Source organism: Ziziphus jujuba, chromosome 7 (genome assembly GCF_031755915.1).
Source record: "Ziziphus jujuba cultivar Dongzao chromosome 7, ASM3175591v1".
Lineage (NCBI taxonomy): Eukaryota > Viridiplantae > Streptophyta > Magnoliopsida > Rosales > Rhamnaceae > Ziziphus > Ziziphus jujuba.
The window spans coordinates 7,811,733-7,827,289 of record NC_083385.1 but is presented as its reverse complement, the minus strand read 5'-3'; the positions used below and the strand labels follow the sequence as shown (position 1 = coordinate 7,827,289).

Here is a 15,557-nt window from a genome sequence, read left to right as displayed (position 1 = left end):
ACGTCGTGCGCATAAAAGCAAACTGTCTCTGAGCTGTTCGTTACGTGCTCCAACCAATCGAAATTCCAATCACTTTAACCAAATCAAATGGACTCTGTCTCTCTCTACTACTCTGTATTCCATTTCATGGACTTTGATTTATTTTTATTCTATTTTTTTTTTCTACTTTGAATTTATTATTATTATTAGACCTAGTAAGAGTTTTAATTTGTGTACAATAAAGGGTTAAAAAATTCAGTACCAGAAAAAAGGCAAATGCACGTTGAAAAGACAGTGTCGGGGTATGGATTTGTGAAATAAAAGGTAAAATATATAACTTGATTGAGAAAGAAAAAGAGACTAATAAGAGAAGAAAAGAATGATAAAGGGAATAAAGTAGGAGTAATGTGTTTAGGGGTATGGAGTTTTCTGTAACTAAAAAGCGGAAGCTTTTGCTGTGCCATTATTGATGTGGAACTGAATTTTATTGTTATTTATTAATTATTTTGTCTGTAGGACCCATTTCTATATGCTAAATCTGTTCCTTTGAATTTTTCTCTTTTTCTTCTTCGAATCTCTGCTGTTCATTTCAGGCTCCTCAATTTCCATCATACCATAACTCTTTTTCTTTCTTTCTTTTGTTTTGATTTCCGGCTCACAACGGACCCCTTTGGCTTTCTTGGTTATTTTTTTGAGTTGGGAGCTGGTAACATTCTCTTTTCTTTTCTTTTTTTTTTTTTCAAATGATGGGTTTTGCTTCTCTCATGCTTCGTTGCTGAGAATGCGCATGAAACGGTGAGAAAATTGCAGTTTTTCAGTCTGTTATGTGGTGTGTGTATGGTTTAGAATTTTATTGCTTTTCCTCCATTTGTCAAAAATCGTTGGTTTTTTGCTGCTGCTTTTAATTGGCTGAATTTACTTCAATTTTGGTGAAACTGTTTCGACTTTGTTTTGGATGCTCTTTTATACTTAAAATTCTGTTATTTACTTCATATTGGGATTCCAAAAATTCTTCTCTGCTTGTCTTCATTTGTGGGTTTCTGGTACAGGGTCATATGAGTTAGGAATTCTCAATAAGTGGGGGAATATGGACATTAGCTATTAGAATTGATTGCTGGTGTTCTTTAGTATTGAATATTTTTTGTATAGGAAATTGATACTTTGTCTAGGTTGGCTCTTATGTACTTTCTTTCTCTCCCACATTTGCCTGACTGAATTAACAGGATCCAAGTGGTGAAGTATTCCCTTGCCAAAAGTTTGGTTATCATAAGGGATGAAGTATGGTATCGTAACTGAGTGCAATACAGTGTCTAAATTACGCTAGTGGTAACAGTGGCTCGATTCAGTTCTTATTGTTTTGGTTTCAGTGCTTTTTGCCTTTTAAAAGACTGCTTTTTCTCTATTAGGCTTTTATCAGTGCTTTAAGCAAAACAAGAAAAACATTATTTGTTGGTCATTTTTTGGGGATCTGATACCTTCATTCGTTTATGGTGCTCATGGAAAAGTTAATTGTCAATTGTTTAATGCTTTTGAAATGATATTAAGCTCTTCTAGTCTTGCAGATTGTAAAGCAACTACATGAAATCATTCAATTTGGGTTACCTATCAGAAGGAAAAAAGGAAGAAAACTTTTGTTTAGTAATGGGGTAAGACATATAGGAGTGATAGAGGAATGACAACCTTTAATTAGGTCCACTGGCTGCATGGGAGGCTTATTGCATCTTTTTGACTTCAATCAGGGGAGCATGGCCAGGAAAGTTCGTACACATAAAAAAGGTGTCGGTGGTAAGTATTTTTGTTCCCATTGTGGAGCTAGGAACAACCTCTTAGTCTTAAAACTAAGGGTCATGTTATACTTTAGCTATACTCTTGAAGATCCAAAATTCACAGTGGGTTGTTCATTTTCATTAATAAATATGAGTTGTATAGTTGTGTGATACAAAAATTTCGCATGACTTTGTCAAGAAAAACTTGGACCTCAAAGCCAGTTAGTATTCAAATGGAGGCTCCTGTAATCTAGCTATATTGAGAAGCATTTTGAGAAATTTGAATTTTGTTAATTTATTTTCTTACTCGGCTTATAAAAGTTGGCCATTTTAAATACTCTGCAGGCCATGAAGCTCCTGGAAATAGTCTTGAGCTGCAAGTAGAAAATTCTCAGCGCTATTGTGCTGCAGGAGACTTACCGGTAATTTTGCATCATATTCCTTCTAATAGCTTAATGTGTCTTAAGATGGTTTCATCGTCTTTGGGCTCTGTTCTTGGATACGGTTTCATCGTATTTGGCTCTGTTCTTGGATTTCTGAGATTGACTTTGCAGTGGTGGGTAATATGTGCCTTCTTTAGCTTGTTTGGAGCTTTGAATGGTGGATTCCAAACAGGACTGCAGTGATTTTTGTTTTAAGCACTTTCTACCAGAGGATATGCTTTTAAGCATGTTATTAATGAGTGCTTCCTTTATACTGTGTGATAAATCATAATCTCCTTTCTCCCAAAACTACATTTAGATGCACTTGCTATAACATTTTTATTCTCAATTCAGGTGGAAGAAGATAGGTCTGGAAAGAACAATTATCCATTTGAGACTTCAATGAAGAAATTGATTAACGAGGAAATCTCCAAATGTTCAAGTACCAGACAAAATGCACCAAGTATTGTGGCCCGTCTGATGGGAATAGATATGGCATCATTAGATACGAAGTCCATAGTTCAGCCAATTGAGAAAAAGAATGAGCCTACAAAAATAAAAGGTTCAAATAAAGAAACAAATGGAAGGGGCTTAATTAATCATGTTTCTTCTAACTCGAATTCTTCTAGGCAACCGGAACTTGATTTGTTTTACCATGATGGAGACAGAGAAGCTGGTAGATTGAGCAATGGCCAGAAGTTAGGGAAACCAAGGCGACGAGAACATCCTCAAGAGGAGGAATTACAGAAGTTTAAGAAAGAATTTGAAGCATGGCAGGCAGCCAGGTTTAAGGAGTGTTCAAGGGTTGCTGAACTTGAAATCATCCATTCGCACTGGCTTCCTCAAGAGGACCTCAACGAGGAAATGATTGGACTTCACTCGAAATCAGGAAGAACAGCATTTGAAAAGCCTGTGGAACCTAAAAGTAGCACAATAAAAGCAAGGTCGCATGAACGAATTGATTTGGGACATCATGGAGATCAGATGGAATTATTCCCATTTGAGCAAAAGGGATCTTATCCACGGAGAAGCAGAACACTAAGCAGAGACTTTGATCAATACTCCTTGATGAGTTCCTCTCAAAAAATTGATCCATCTTTTGTTCCAACAAGAATAGTTGTTTTAAAGCCTGGTCCTGATAGACTTTGTAATCCTGAAGAGTCTTGGAGCAGTTCTTCTGGCACTTCAGAGCAAAGAGGCAGTATTGAAGATTTTCTAGAGGAGGTTAAAGAAAGACTGAAATGTGAAATGCAAGGGAAAACGATTAAAAGGGGTTCTGTTGTCCGAGGAAGTGGAATTGAGACCCCTTACAGTGAAAAGCCAGCAAATCCAAAACAGATTGCTCAGCACATAGCAAAACAAGTTAGAGAAAGTGTGAGTAGGGACATGGGAGTGAATTTGCTTCGATCAGAATCAACAAGATCATATAGGAGTGAAATTCAGTTGAATGGACCAGGATCCCCAGAGTTCATCAACAGAGATACTAGAAGATTCTTATCAGACAGATTGAGAAATGTTTTAAAAAGAGAAACAGAATTGAATGTTCCTTGCACTGCAGTTGGTGACAGCTCTACGTCATCTGTGTTACACAATGAAAGGGCCAGAGCCAGAGGAGATGTTTTGAAGAAAAGAAATGAAACAGACTACAGTGAGATTGTCAAAGATGAGCAAGAAATGCAAACAAGATCTTTCAGGCATGGGCTAGGTGATGATGTAATGCTCCACAGAGAGTTGTCCCCTAGAAACCTTGTTAGGTCATTGTCAGCCCCAGTGTCAGGAACATCTTTTGGGAAGCTTCTTCTTGAGGACCGCCACATTTTAACTGGTGCACAAATCCGCAGGAAGCATGAAGCCATTGAAAAAGTGTCATTTGATATGAAAAAGAGGAAGAAAGAAAAATTTAACTTCAAAGAAAGAGTTTCCAATTTTAGATACAGCTTTACTCTTAGAGGGAGACTTTTTGGCAAAAAGATGCAGTCAATTTTGGAATCAAATGGTGAAGAGCATGATCCTATGAAAGACATCATGAGTGGACCAACTGTTACAAACTTTGGAGAGAGGCATGTGAGGGTAATACTTTCTTCTATATAATTCCTTATGCACCTGTTATCAATTTATTCAGTATGTTATTTTCTTCTGATCATATTATTTTCTGTCATGTGGTTTTAGGAGAATTTTACTGAGGTTCCTCCTAGTCCTGCATCAGTGTGTAGCAGTGCTCAAGAAGATTTCTGGAGGCCAGTTGATTATCTTAGCCCTCTATCAACACCAGATTTAACTCCAAGAGATGATTATATTGTGCCACAGGTTTTTAGAGAGATCAGCTCAAACCTCAATGGTAAAGGAATCATGTGACTATTTTTTATTTTATTTTCCTTTCAAGTATTTACTACATGCTGTTACTTTATTTTATGGTTTTAGGATGAATATGTTCTAGAAAACACAGTTATAGGTATAATTTAGTCTCTGCTCTCATTGAAGCAATGATATTTTGGAATGGAACTATTGACATATTAGTCATTAACGCAAACCGTTGTGACATAATCATCTAATAAAATAACTCCATTTGTTTGTTATGCAGAGCTACGGAGGCAACTAAACCAACTAGAGTCTGATGAGCCTGAGGACACAGTAAACAAACAGGAGCCTATTGAGCCTGAAATGGTAGAAATAAAGGATCCAGCAGAAGCTTACATAAGAGATCTGCTTGTTGCTGCTGGTTTATATGATGGATCATCTGAGAAACATTTGTCAAGATGGGAAACACTAGCAAAGCCAGTCAGCATCTCAGTCTTTGAAGAAGTGGAAGAATCATATAAAAAAATGGCCAAGGAGCAGGAAAACTCTTTAAATGATCACGATGAGAAGAAGGTAGATCACAAGGTGTTACTTGATTTATTGAATGAAACACTTTCAACTGTTCTAACACCACCTTTGAGTCTGTCCAAATTCTGGAGAAACATTATTAATACCTCTACTCTACCACCATTACATGGAAAGAAATTGTTGGACCGTGTTTGGAGGGTTATGTGTGAGCATCTATATCCTCCAGATGACAGATGTCATTATTCTCTTGATAGTATGGTGGGTAGAGATATGAGATTGACACCTTGGTCTGGACTGATAAGTGAGGAAGTTTATAGTATTGGAAGAGAAATGGAAAGTCTGATTATGGGAGATCTAGTAGAGGAAATTTTGCAGGATATGCAGTCATTTATAAGTTGACAGACTATTCAAAACAGCAAAAATATGACTTTTTTAGGCGGTGGTGTGTATATGAGAGGAAAAAAAAAAAAAAAAAAAAAAAAACTAAATATACATATTTAATAATATTGTCATCCTAAAACTTGTGGACATAGATGAGTGTTAATGAGAGATTGTATGTGTATGTATATATTATGTTGTTTGTGAGCGCTTGTGAGATAGGAGTTGTACTAATTTAGAGTTTACTAGAAGTGTATATTAGAGTGCATGTGTATTATTATTGGTTGGGCAATTTTTCATTTCTTCTTATATTGTCTAATAATAGAATATTTCCAATATATTTCATTAATGATATAACAACAATTGCTTCTTATCTTTTCCCTCTCTTCTTTTATTTTTTTTGTTTGGTCTCGAAACTAATACTGTAAGCCAAGCCCGATTCATGGTCAAGTAGCCTTGAAAAGGCTTTGGGTTTAGGCCTTGTCCAGCAGCTTAGCACTTAAGCACCTGTCAAACAGTACGGTCCAACATGTAGCCGCCCAGCCGAAATTTAGTTTTTAACCCAACCCAAATACGGAACTGTCATAATTGGCCCAAGGTGGCCCAAGTTACTATTACCTTTTCTTCCTTTTTTTTATTTTTTTATTTTTAAGGAAAAAGTTATTGGAAATTTAAGATACAGAACAGCACTGAGTCTACGTGGGTGCGTGAGAATTTCATCAGTAGGTTGGAATTGCAACGAGTTTCTGGAGATGTTTGGAAATTTTGCCTAATACGATGACTCTGCAAAATCCTTCCATGTGCTGCCAAAATATAGGTAAAAGCTTGAGAAAACACATTCTGGTTTTTCAATATCCCGTCAATTTTATCCATGATTGATTAATTTTGTTCAGGGATTATGAAAGCCAAATCTTGGGAAATTCTGTCAGTAAAAGTGAAGAAAGTGATGTGGCAAAATAAATTGAACATTGAAAAGAAACACCTATTGAAAGGTCCTCACTGACTCACTGATTTTCTAACCCAAAAACAAAACCACAGATAAATAATAAATAAATAAAAGTAAAAAAAAAAAAAAAAAAAAAAAAATCACCATCTAAACAGATGTCGTGGAAACCGCAAGCCGTAGTGCAAAAAGAATTAGGCCCACAACCTGGACTTGAGAGTCTTGGAATACTCATAAGAGCATGACTTTTTCGTATGAAAACCACATCAGATTTTTTTATTGAATTTTCAAATTTTCTTTTTTCTTTATGTTGAATTCTAGATTTAGACTGGTACGATTATGATGCATAGTTTGGTAATCCAATGGTCCTGTTGTAGTGATCAAAGTTAGAATCCAAGGTTCTGGCTAATCCAACTCTAAGAAAAAATCTGAAAAGTGGGAATTCAAGACCTACAAGGCCTATTGGAAAAGAAAAGCTTCAATTGAAATCAATCTAGCTCAACAAATCAAACCCAACGAAAGGTGCGGGTGATTAAGGTGAGTGAAACCTTTTACCAGCAGCTTGCGAATAGGTCCCACACCTCCTGCAAATTGCTTCATCGCATTCTTTTTAAGTCATGGTGGTTGGCAGTCGGTCTTTTCAGTTTTACTAGTTTTGGCACCTAAATAATATTGTACTAATGTTTATCAATTTACTAAATAATAATTAAAATTTAAGTTTAATTAGTAAAAATTAAATGAAAACTTGATGCCATCATCAAGAAGCACACATTATTTTATCTGGTATTAATTTTTTTTTTTTTTTTTTGGGAAAACTCTAATATGAAATTATGAAGTATGAGCATCTCAATCAAAATGACACACTCTCTGTGTTGTTCTTGTATTCAATACATTTGACCCGTTGTTGACGGAGAGTTGCACATGCTATGTCTGGTTAAGTTCCTAATTGTCATTTTCTTAACAAGTCTAAATAGACAAACCAAAGAAATGCAACCCCCTTAACCACATACCATGGTCATTTACAGGTGTCTTTATTTTATTGCTTGTATAAATTCTAAAATCACTTTTTTCTTTTTTGGATTTTTGAATTCTTGTCAATTGGGCTATATTAACCTAAGTCAAAATTTAGGAAGAAGATAATAATCAAAAAATGATTAGGGCAAAGACTCCATCTATTAAATTTGTTTGAAAAAAGCAGCAACAAAAATCACGGATTATGTTCTAGGTGCACTTCATTAGACTTCCTTCTCCTGTCTAACTCCAAATTTTGTCATGGAACACATTATAAATATATCTGTACCTAGACGAGGATCACATGTCACATGCAAGACAAAAACAACATTTAATTTGCATGAGAAGAGAACCCCTATTTTATTTCTTATATGGAATATTGCAATTATATTGTTGATAAAAAAAAATTTAATATATAATTTTTTTTTAATAAATTACTTAAATACAAACTATTTATTTTTTTTTATTTTTTGTATAATTTAAATTTATATTCTCATCAACACAAATAAAATATTCTACTACTATAATTAATTTAATATATAACTTATAATAATTTTTATTTTTTTTTTAAAAAGGTAAGTGGATGACTTGGAGTCCAAAAAGTACATTGACAGATGGGTTTATGGTAAAATGATGGTGAAAAAGAAGACATTTAAATACTGCGAGAAGTGAAAGAACATTTGTCAGACATTTATAACTAATAAGTAGATGCTTGTAGCACAAATTCACCTAAAAAAAAAAAAAAGATGTCTAGCGCAAGGCACGGTGCTCAAAGACAGAGATAATGCCACCGCCCATATACTTGTTTGGCCACCCAATATACTGAAAAAACTTTTCTTCGGCCGGACTATAAATTTAAAAAAAAAAAAAAAAAGAAGAAGAAAGAAATAGTTTTTTTTTTTTTTCTTAAAATGAAAAGATTGTGATTATTATTGATCAAGTTATATTTGGATGGAAAAAAATAAGTCAATAATTAATTAATTAAGTAAACCATGTTTTACGATATAAATTAAGGAAAATCAAAGAAAATTTTGTGGTTATTTCCAAACGGGGATGGTAAATTAGGAAATTGAAATTTGTAAATAAATAAATAAATAAACAAAGTTTTACCTACGGTCAAAGCGAACGGTTAAAAAAAATAAAAAAAAATAAAAAAAAAGGTAAAAAGAGCGGGAAAGTAGAAAAAGGGCACGGTTAAAAAAGAATGATAGAGATGGGCGCATTTTGAGTTTTATTGATATTTGATACGGTAGCGCAGTGGAAACTCCAAAGTCCAAAACATTCTTCGGTCGCGGTTATTTGGGGGCAAATTATCGGGATCCGAGAAAAACGAACAGAAAAAATCTCAAAAACCCAAAACGCACGAGAAGGATGGTATTTGCTAACGTACGCACAAGGCAAACAATACGCCCACTTCCCTTTCCCCCCCAACCCCAGCCTGCCTTAAAAAACACACTTTTCTCCTACGCCTCTCTTTGTCTTGTTAGATATATATATATATATATATATATATATATATATATATATATATATTTATTTATTATTATTATTTTTTTCTTTCGTCGTTTGTTTGTCTCTTTCTTTTACTTTTCACTTTTTTCTCGTTACTAATTCTTTCTTTCTTTCCCTCTTTCTCTGTTTCTTTTTTTTTTTTTTTTTTTGCTCTGGGGTTTCTCTGACTCACTTCCTTTTACCAGACAAACATTCTCATACACAGAGAGAGAGAGAGAGAGAGAGAGAGAGAGTGTGTGTGTGTGTGTGTGTGAGAGAGAGAGAGAGAGAGAGAGTTAAGCATGATTGGTTGGGAGAAGCAGCAGCAAGAAGAGCAGGAACGAAGAGATAATGGTGGGAACGTTAATGGGAATGGAGTTCTGTATGTGAAGGTCATGACTGATGAGCAATTGGAAACCCTTCGTAAGCAAATTGCTGTTTACGCTACCATTTGTGAACAGCTCGTTGAGATGCACAAAAACCTCACTGCCCAACAAGATCTTGCAGGTCCTCTTTACTCTTTCTCTGTTCATTTCCCCTGAATTTGCTTTTTTTCATTTTGTTTAATTTTTTAAGGAAAAATAACAATATATATATATATATATATTTTTATGGTCATATGGGTGGTGAGTAATTGATTATGCATTAGTTCAAATGGGTTGTATTTATTTGTTCGTCGTTTGTGAGTGGTCTGGTTCTGTCATCTGTGATTCTTTTGTCATTTTCTAGACAATGAATATTTTTTATAATTGTTTCCCAAGAAAAAAAATGTTTTTTTTTTCTTTTCCTTACTCGTACATATTTAAGGTCTTTCGACTTTCCTCTTCTCTATTTCTCTTTTGTTAAATTTTTGGATTATTTTGAACTAGTTGGATTTCCCTTTGGTGATTTCTGTTTCTGTTTTGCTTTTTGTCATTTATAACTAGTTGGTTGTGGATGCTTGTGATTCACTGTTTTCTGGTTGTACATCACTTCAGACTTGTTTTGCTTCTTATGGGCCGATCTCACCAGTGATCTGTATTTTATTTTATTTTTGTTTTGAGCCTTTTTACGTTCTATCAAAGTAATCAGAATGCTGATGGGAGATTTTGATTCTTTGTTCCACTTGGTTGAATATGTGAGTATCAGTTATATAGATACATAAATACCAATAAATTGATAGACTTACAGAACTATTAAATTCCGAGTCTTCCTATAGGAAGAACCAATATAACTTTTAAAGCAACCAACCCTTTGTTATGAATGGAGTAAATGCATCGCCAGCATTTGGTTTTACCAGTCTATGGGCAAATTAGGTGTGCTGGTTGTTCATGGAATTTCAAAGTTTTAAAATTGATTTTACTTCTGCTTTACAACATCAGTGCTAATTGGCTCTTTCCTCAGGAAGCATTATACTGTTGTTATTCAACCATTATCTTGAATAGTTTTCCCTTTTAGGTCATATGGTTGTTTCTTTAGCTAATTTAGTTTTGTTTGCTTCTCCTTACCCCGAAAACTGAAAACCAAAAAAATAAAATAATATAAATGAAATAAAAATACCATTCTGAGTTATTTTTAAATAAGACTGAAACCAATGCATTATCATTCCTCTTAGACATCCACAGCTCTTCCGGTAGAATATTTGAGTGAATGTGAGTGTTTCTTTTCTTTTCTTTATCTACGACATTGATTAGAAAGACATGTCCAGGATAATTATACTACAGTACTTCAGGTCCTTTTGAAATTTAGTTGATGTACAATATTGTGAAAATAGGTAATATATATATATATATATATATATATATTCTGAGTTCTTTCTCTTTGCTAGAAATTAGGTAACCTTGTTGGGTTATGTCTAAGTAATCCTCCCTTTTGGTCTAACCAAAACTTCATTTGCTCTAACAGGAGTCCGGCTGGGAAATCTGTACTCTGATCCTTTCATGACATCTGCTGGCCACAAAATTACTGCTAGACAACGTTGGACTCCAACACCTATGCAGCTACAAATTCTTGAGCAAATATTTGATCAAGGGAATGGAACTCCAAGCAAGCAAAAAATCAAAGAAATCACCTCTGAACTGAGTCAGCATGGTCAAATTTCTGAAACTAATGTCTATAATTGGTTCCAGAATAGGCGTGCTCGATCCAAGAGGAAACAACAAAATTCAGCTCCCAACAATGCTGAATCAGAAGTAGAAACAGAAGTTGAATCACCTAAGGATAAGAAAACAAAACCTGAGGAATTTCAGTCTCAAGATAACTCAGCTCCAAGGGCTGAAGATTTATGCTTTCAGAGCCCTGATATTGGTTCTGACCTACATTTCTTGGATTCACATACCAATAAAACAGAAAGTATTTTCCCATCAAACAGCGGTTTGAGGCCTGGCAGAAATTTGGGCCAAATGTCTTTCTATGATGGTCTGCTACCAAACACAAGTATGTCATACACTCACTTTTGGTTCGGTGTTTCCGTTATGCCCTTATTTGCCTTATTAATTTATCACATGCAATTAGGAATCTATGTAAATTACTGCAGTTTCCCTCTGAATTCATTTTGTTATTTGATATATATGTAATTTGTAAAAATTAATGTCTGATAAGTTTAGTTTAACATCACTCTAGATCATTCTTTTTGGTTCTGATTCACCATTGTTGCAGTTGAGCATGCACAAAATACTTGTTTAACGCCATTTATCAAATTTTAGAAGTCAGTTAGAGTTGATTGCAAGTCTCAAACTGCAAAAAATCTTTGTCTTACCAGAACATCTAAAGTTTGTTTTCCAATTAGTTGCGAATTATTTCGTGAATGACATGTAGTAATTACTTACTAGGGTAATCGCCTGATTTTGAAACTTTCTGGGGCTTGTTGGGGGTGACATTACACCCTTTTCTTTAAAGACCATAATGTGCACACGCAATATTTATGGATAAATTTTCTTGAGCTCTTAACATCAATACTGTGAACTTCCAAATTTGCTTTGTAGGAAATGACCACCTGACCGGCAAGATGGAAATGCATGGGGGCTATGGTCTATACGACCACGCAGAAGATTACAGCATGACTGGATGATATGCTCATTATTACCTGAGGAGTTCTACCATGGCTGCATGCCCTGATGTTGTCTATTAGCATCCAAAGAACTTTAATCTTGTCTATAATATGGATTTTAGAAATATATACCTAGTCTAACCTAGAAGAGAGTTATGTGATCGTTTCCTTTCTCTCTCTTTTTTTTCTTTTTTTTTTTTTTTTTTGGGTGGTCTACGAGGGAGCAGATTTGTGGTTTGAATACCCTTAAAACTGAAATTCTGGTTGGAGAGTAGAATAGATATATACCAGTTTTAGTTTTTATCTTTTGCAAACTGGTTTTTTGTATTTTGACTGATCATTCTAAGAGTTTGCCTTTTTCCACTGCTTGTTTATATAATGAATGTCTGATTTCTTTTATGCTTTTTTGATGACTTTCCTACAGTAATACAATATGATTTAAAAGTTCCTACCCTCAGGCCTCATCATTGCCGCAACGTTATTTTGGCAATGCTGCAATTATGAGCAAAAGTCACCAACAGCAGGAAATAGTGAAAAACGATTTTTTATTTTCTATTTTTTGCTTCCACTTGATTTGATGAAAGTTGGATTCATTGAACGTATGAATGATAGTGTTTGGAATTTGATTGTCAATTTTTTTTGGTGATCAAAATATACATGTGTTACAGAAGTATCAACCTTACCCTGTTGGTAAAAGCAAACTAAAATAAACCACTGAGGTGTTTCGCTTAATTTAAGCAAAAAGTTGCAATGTGTGAATAAAGAAAAATAAACAAATCAAAAAAAAAAAAAAAAAGTCTAGCATAAAAAAAAGAAAATAATTGAACAAAAAAAAAAAATCTTAAAAATTTTCTTCAACATAAAATTTAGCAAAAACAATTTTCTTATTAGTTTTCTTGAACATAAAATTTAGCAAAATTATTTTATTGTTATTATTATTGATTTAAAGAAATTAGCTAAAATAACAAGAATTTATGAGGCTGTTAGCAAAAAAAAAAAAATAAATAAATAAAGAAGGAATTTATGAGGTTAAAAATGAAAAAGTGCCCTGGCTCTTTCTTCCTTTCTTCTCTACTCTTTTAGTTTTTTCATTCCTCTTGTTTACTTGTTTATCCTTCGTCTTCAATGGAAGATCAATGATTTCCACTGGGAAACTTCAACCTAATCTTTAACAATAGTATGTTACTCTCACTTTTTTCTGCTCTTTATCTCTCTGTGGTACTTTTCGGTTTCACTATATTTCTGGTGGTTTCTTTTTTTCCTATAGATTTGAAAATTTTATGTGTGTGTGTGTATATTCATATATATATATATATTTTTTTTTTTTTTCCCCCCTTTCAGTTTCCCCAAAGGGGACAAAGGTTAACGTTTTCCTGCGTGATTTGAGGGAAATTGGCGCAAGAAATTAATACAAATGGAGTTACTTTTTGTAATTTAGTGGATGAGCCTTGGGTAATTTCTCGTGCTTTATTAGTCCAAGATCCTACTCTTCCTCTACCAAGACAACGACTTGGCTCCACTTGCTTTCTGGGTTTTTTTTTTTTTTCCAGCTTCTTCATGATATTGTGCCGCGGTGAACATTAGCAAAGAGGTAATTTCCTTATGATTATTAAATTACAGCAAAAAGAAAAAAATTAGTCCCTAAAAAGCATATAAAATTGCATTTTTCCATTTTTATATTTGGCCTTAGTCTCTCTGTTTCCTAGACGCCCATTTCTCTGTTTTCACGCCTAGTTATTTACTCCCAAAATCTGTTTCTCGACCCCTTAAGCTTTTCTTAAGCTTCATCCAATTCGTCTGTGCATTCAAGAGCTAACTTGATATTGGATCCCTTATGATTTTACAATGAAACATAAAACCGATGACCTAACCAAATCCAGTTAATCATAAAACGAATTGGTTTGGACATGGTATTGAATTTTTAGGAGTCAGAAACAATGAAACCCTTGTAGCGTTTTCTGGGCTTTTCTTTGGCTCTACAAAGTTCTAATTTTGGTATCGTTGATGTGAATTGAAACTATTACTGATTCCATAAACTACTGAAAATTGTGAACTACCAATCAATATCGTTTCAAAAAATGCAATAACAAATTAACAACATTGTTCGCCAATTTCTTTAAATACATGTTCACAGTGTTGAAATTGGAATTTTGGGTCTGCTTCTCTCAAATGCCAAAGCTCGTTGCTTTACTTGTATTGGCTTTATTCTATGTAGTACCTCTGTTTATGGTTTTCGGAGGGAGAGGATGGGTGAGTTATGGTGGGAACTTTCACTGGAAGATAAGCAAACCCTTGTCATATATTGATGGAACATGTTAACACTTAACCTTCTGACCGTAACCAACTCGATCAATGATGGAAGAAAAGATCCAAACTCTGTAACTTTCACCTTACAGTTCATTCCTTTTGAATGCAGGTTTATGCATCAGTTATATGAATAGGAATGTTGGATTCTTCTATAACTAGTTCTAGATATACTTACACCCGTGATCACAAATGGCCATCCAAAGCTGTTGACAAACACCAAATTGCCATTCGAAAATGTGGCGCAAAGGGTTTTTTTGTATATATCACTGCTCTGCTTATTTTAGCTAGTGCCTTCTATTTTTACTTGGTTAAGGTACCTCCTATCCAGTTTTAAAAAATTTGTGTTTGTTTACACTTGGCTATTATATAATGTTTGCCAGTATCTTGACCTAACACCATCTATATATAACAGGAATATTCAATTACCATTGTTTACTGGAGCTTTCTTTTAGATGCATTCCTTGTCAAGTGGTTGCTTCGAAAGCCTGTTGAGAAAGGTGAGAATCTGAGTGGCAAGGCTTTTGGTCCTCTTAAGTGATTCTGATTCATTATTTACTGTACAGGAAGATAACCAAAGTCTATATAAAGCACGCTGTATTCTTAAGAAGCATTGTTTTTGTCTTCTTTTTATATTTTCAGAGGTAGTCGTGGTTATGCCAGCTTTTGGAGTTCAACTTGAAACTCACTATGCTAGGTAAACTCCTTTCTCTCCACTATGGTGAATATAGCACTTACTGAGTATTTGATGTACATATTAGTTATTAAATCCATTGATTTGCTTAGCTGGTCGTTTATCTTTTACATGTAGTGGAAAAGTATCCCGCGAGTTTGTTCCTGTGGACAAGATTTTGAAGCCTGTGTTACTAGAATGTGTGACACCAGTTACTTGTTATTGGAGTCTGTCTTTGATTGTACGTGGAGAAGAAGAACTGGAGTCAGTTTTTAAGGTACTTTATTCGTTTTCATCATTTAAAGACTAATTGGAGCATCACTGGGAGGAATAGCAGATTGTCTCTGTCATTTTATTTGAACTAGTTCATGAAACTTGAATTCATTGTCCAGGAATTACGTCCCCCAGCAAAAATGTTGGTACCCATCTGGAAGGCCTTGTGCGCGGCTACTGGTAATAAAGAAAGCTTGGATGAATCTAGAGATGATGGTTAATGGAGATCATAATTTTAGACCAAAAAGCAAAAACTGTTGTCCCATTAGGCCTTTTGTGTGGCTATTTTTTTTTTTTTTCATTTTTTTTAAAAAAAAAGAACTATAGCTTTTATGTTACTCTTGGTTTTAGAAAGAAAGAAAGAAGTTATAATTTATGGATTTAATTTTAAAAGTACTTAAATTTTAAAGAGAAAAATTGGACGGGCAGGTGCCCTCTAAGTCTATATGTGTGTCCGCCATTG

At 34.3% G+C, this 15,557-nt stretch overlaps 3 protein-coding genes across 7 annotated transcripts; all 3 read left to right on the top strand.

Annotated features, from left to right (window-relative positions):
• The first annotated feature begins 66 nt into the window (after positions 1-66).
• LOC107424299 (uncharacterized) lies at positions 67-5,481 on the top strand. Of its 4 annotated transcripts, XM_048479209.2 has the most exons (7): positions 322-774; positions 1,203-1,305; positions 1,542-1,764; positions 2,091-2,167; positions 2,522-4,237; positions 4,337-4,505; positions 4,749-5,481. In XM_048479209.2, exons 3-7 carry the CDS (start codon positions 1,683-1,685, stop codon positions 5,390-5,392), a joined length of 2,688 nt encoding a protein of 895 aa, XP_048335166.1. In that variant the 5' UTR covers positions 322-774; positions 1,203-1,305; positions 1,542-1,682; the 3' UTR covers positions 5,393-5,481. The 4 variants fall into 4 exon arrangements, with proteins under 4 accessions (XP_048335165.1, XP_048335166.1, XP_048335164.1 ...); XM_048479208.2 differs by lacking the exons at positions 322-774; positions 1,203-1,305 and adding an exon at positions 67-303; XM_048479207.2 differs by lacking the exon at positions 1,203-1,305.
• A 3,462-nt stretch (positions 5,482-8,943) lies between these two features.
• Positions 8,944-12,243, top strand: LOC107424300 (WUSCHEL-related homeobox 13). Its single transcript, XM_048478606.2, has 3 exons — positions 8,944-9,323; positions 10,701-11,231; positions 11,780-12,243. Exons 1-3 carry the CDS (start codon positions 9,119-9,121, stop codon positions 11,863-11,865), a joined length of 822 nt encoding a protein of 273 aa, XP_048334563.2. The 5' UTR covers positions 8,944-9,118; the 3' UTR covers positions 11,866-12,243.
• A 620-nt stretch (positions 12,244-12,863) lies between these two features.
• LOC107409703 (uncharacterized) lies at positions 12,864-15,539 on the top strand. Of its 2 annotated transcripts, XM_048478607.2 has the most exons (7): positions 12,864-13,021; positions 13,186-13,435; positions 14,261-14,464; positions 14,564-14,648; positions 14,791-14,845; positions 14,960-15,098; positions 15,214-15,539. In XM_048478607.2, exons 3-7 carry the CDS (start codon positions 14,288-14,290, stop codon positions 15,313-15,315), a joined length of 558 nt encoding a protein of 185 aa, XP_048334564.2. In that variant the 5' UTR covers positions 12,864-13,021; positions 13,186-13,435; positions 14,261-14,287; the 3' UTR covers positions 15,316-15,539. The 2 variants fall into 2 exon arrangements, with proteins under 2 accessions (XP_048334564.2, XP_048334565.2); XM_048478608.2 differs by lacking the exon at positions 13,186-13,435 and having other exon boundaries at positions 12,873-13,021.
• Positions 15,540-15,557: the final 18 nt, after the last annotated feature.

Bases quoted from the DNA above. Each gene is read 5' to 3' on its own strand.
- LOC107424299 (XM_048479208.2), top strand. From the start codon at position 1,683: ATGGGAGGCTTATTGCATCTTTTTGACTTCAATCAGGGGAGCATGGCC. The intron at 1,765-2,090 runs GTAAGTATTTTT...AATACTCTGCAG, and splicing joins ACATAAAAAAGGTGTCGGTG to GCCATGAAGCTCCTGGAAAT. The intron at 4,506-4,748 runs GTAAAGGAATCA...TTTGTTATGCAG, and splicing joins GATCAGCTCAAACCTCAATG to AGCTACGGAGGCAACTAAAC.
- LOC107409703 (XM_048478607.2), top strand. From the start codon at position 14,288: ATGTTGGATTCTTCTATAACTAGTTCTAGATATACTTACACCCGTGAT. The intron at 14,649-14,790 runs GTGAGAATCTGA...TTATATTTTCAG, and splicing joins TCGAAAGCCTGTTGAGAAAG to AGGTAGTCGTGGTTATGCCA. The intron at 14,846-14,959 runs GTAAACTCCTTT...TTTTACATGTAG, and splicing joins CTTGAAACTCACTATGCTAG to TGGAAAAGTATCCCGCGAGT.
- LOC107424300 (XM_048478606.2), top strand. From the start codon at position 9,119: ATGATTGGTTGGGAGAAGCAGCAGCAAGAAGAGCAGGAACGAAGAGAT. The intron at 9,324-10,700 runs GTCCTCTTTACT...TTGCTCTAACAG, and splicing joins TGCCCAACAAGATCTTGCAG to GAGTCCGGCTGGGAAATCTG. The intron at 11,232-11,779 runs GTATGTCATACA...TTTGCTTTGTAG, and splicing joins TGGTCTGCTACCAAACACAA to GAAATGACCACCTGACCGGC.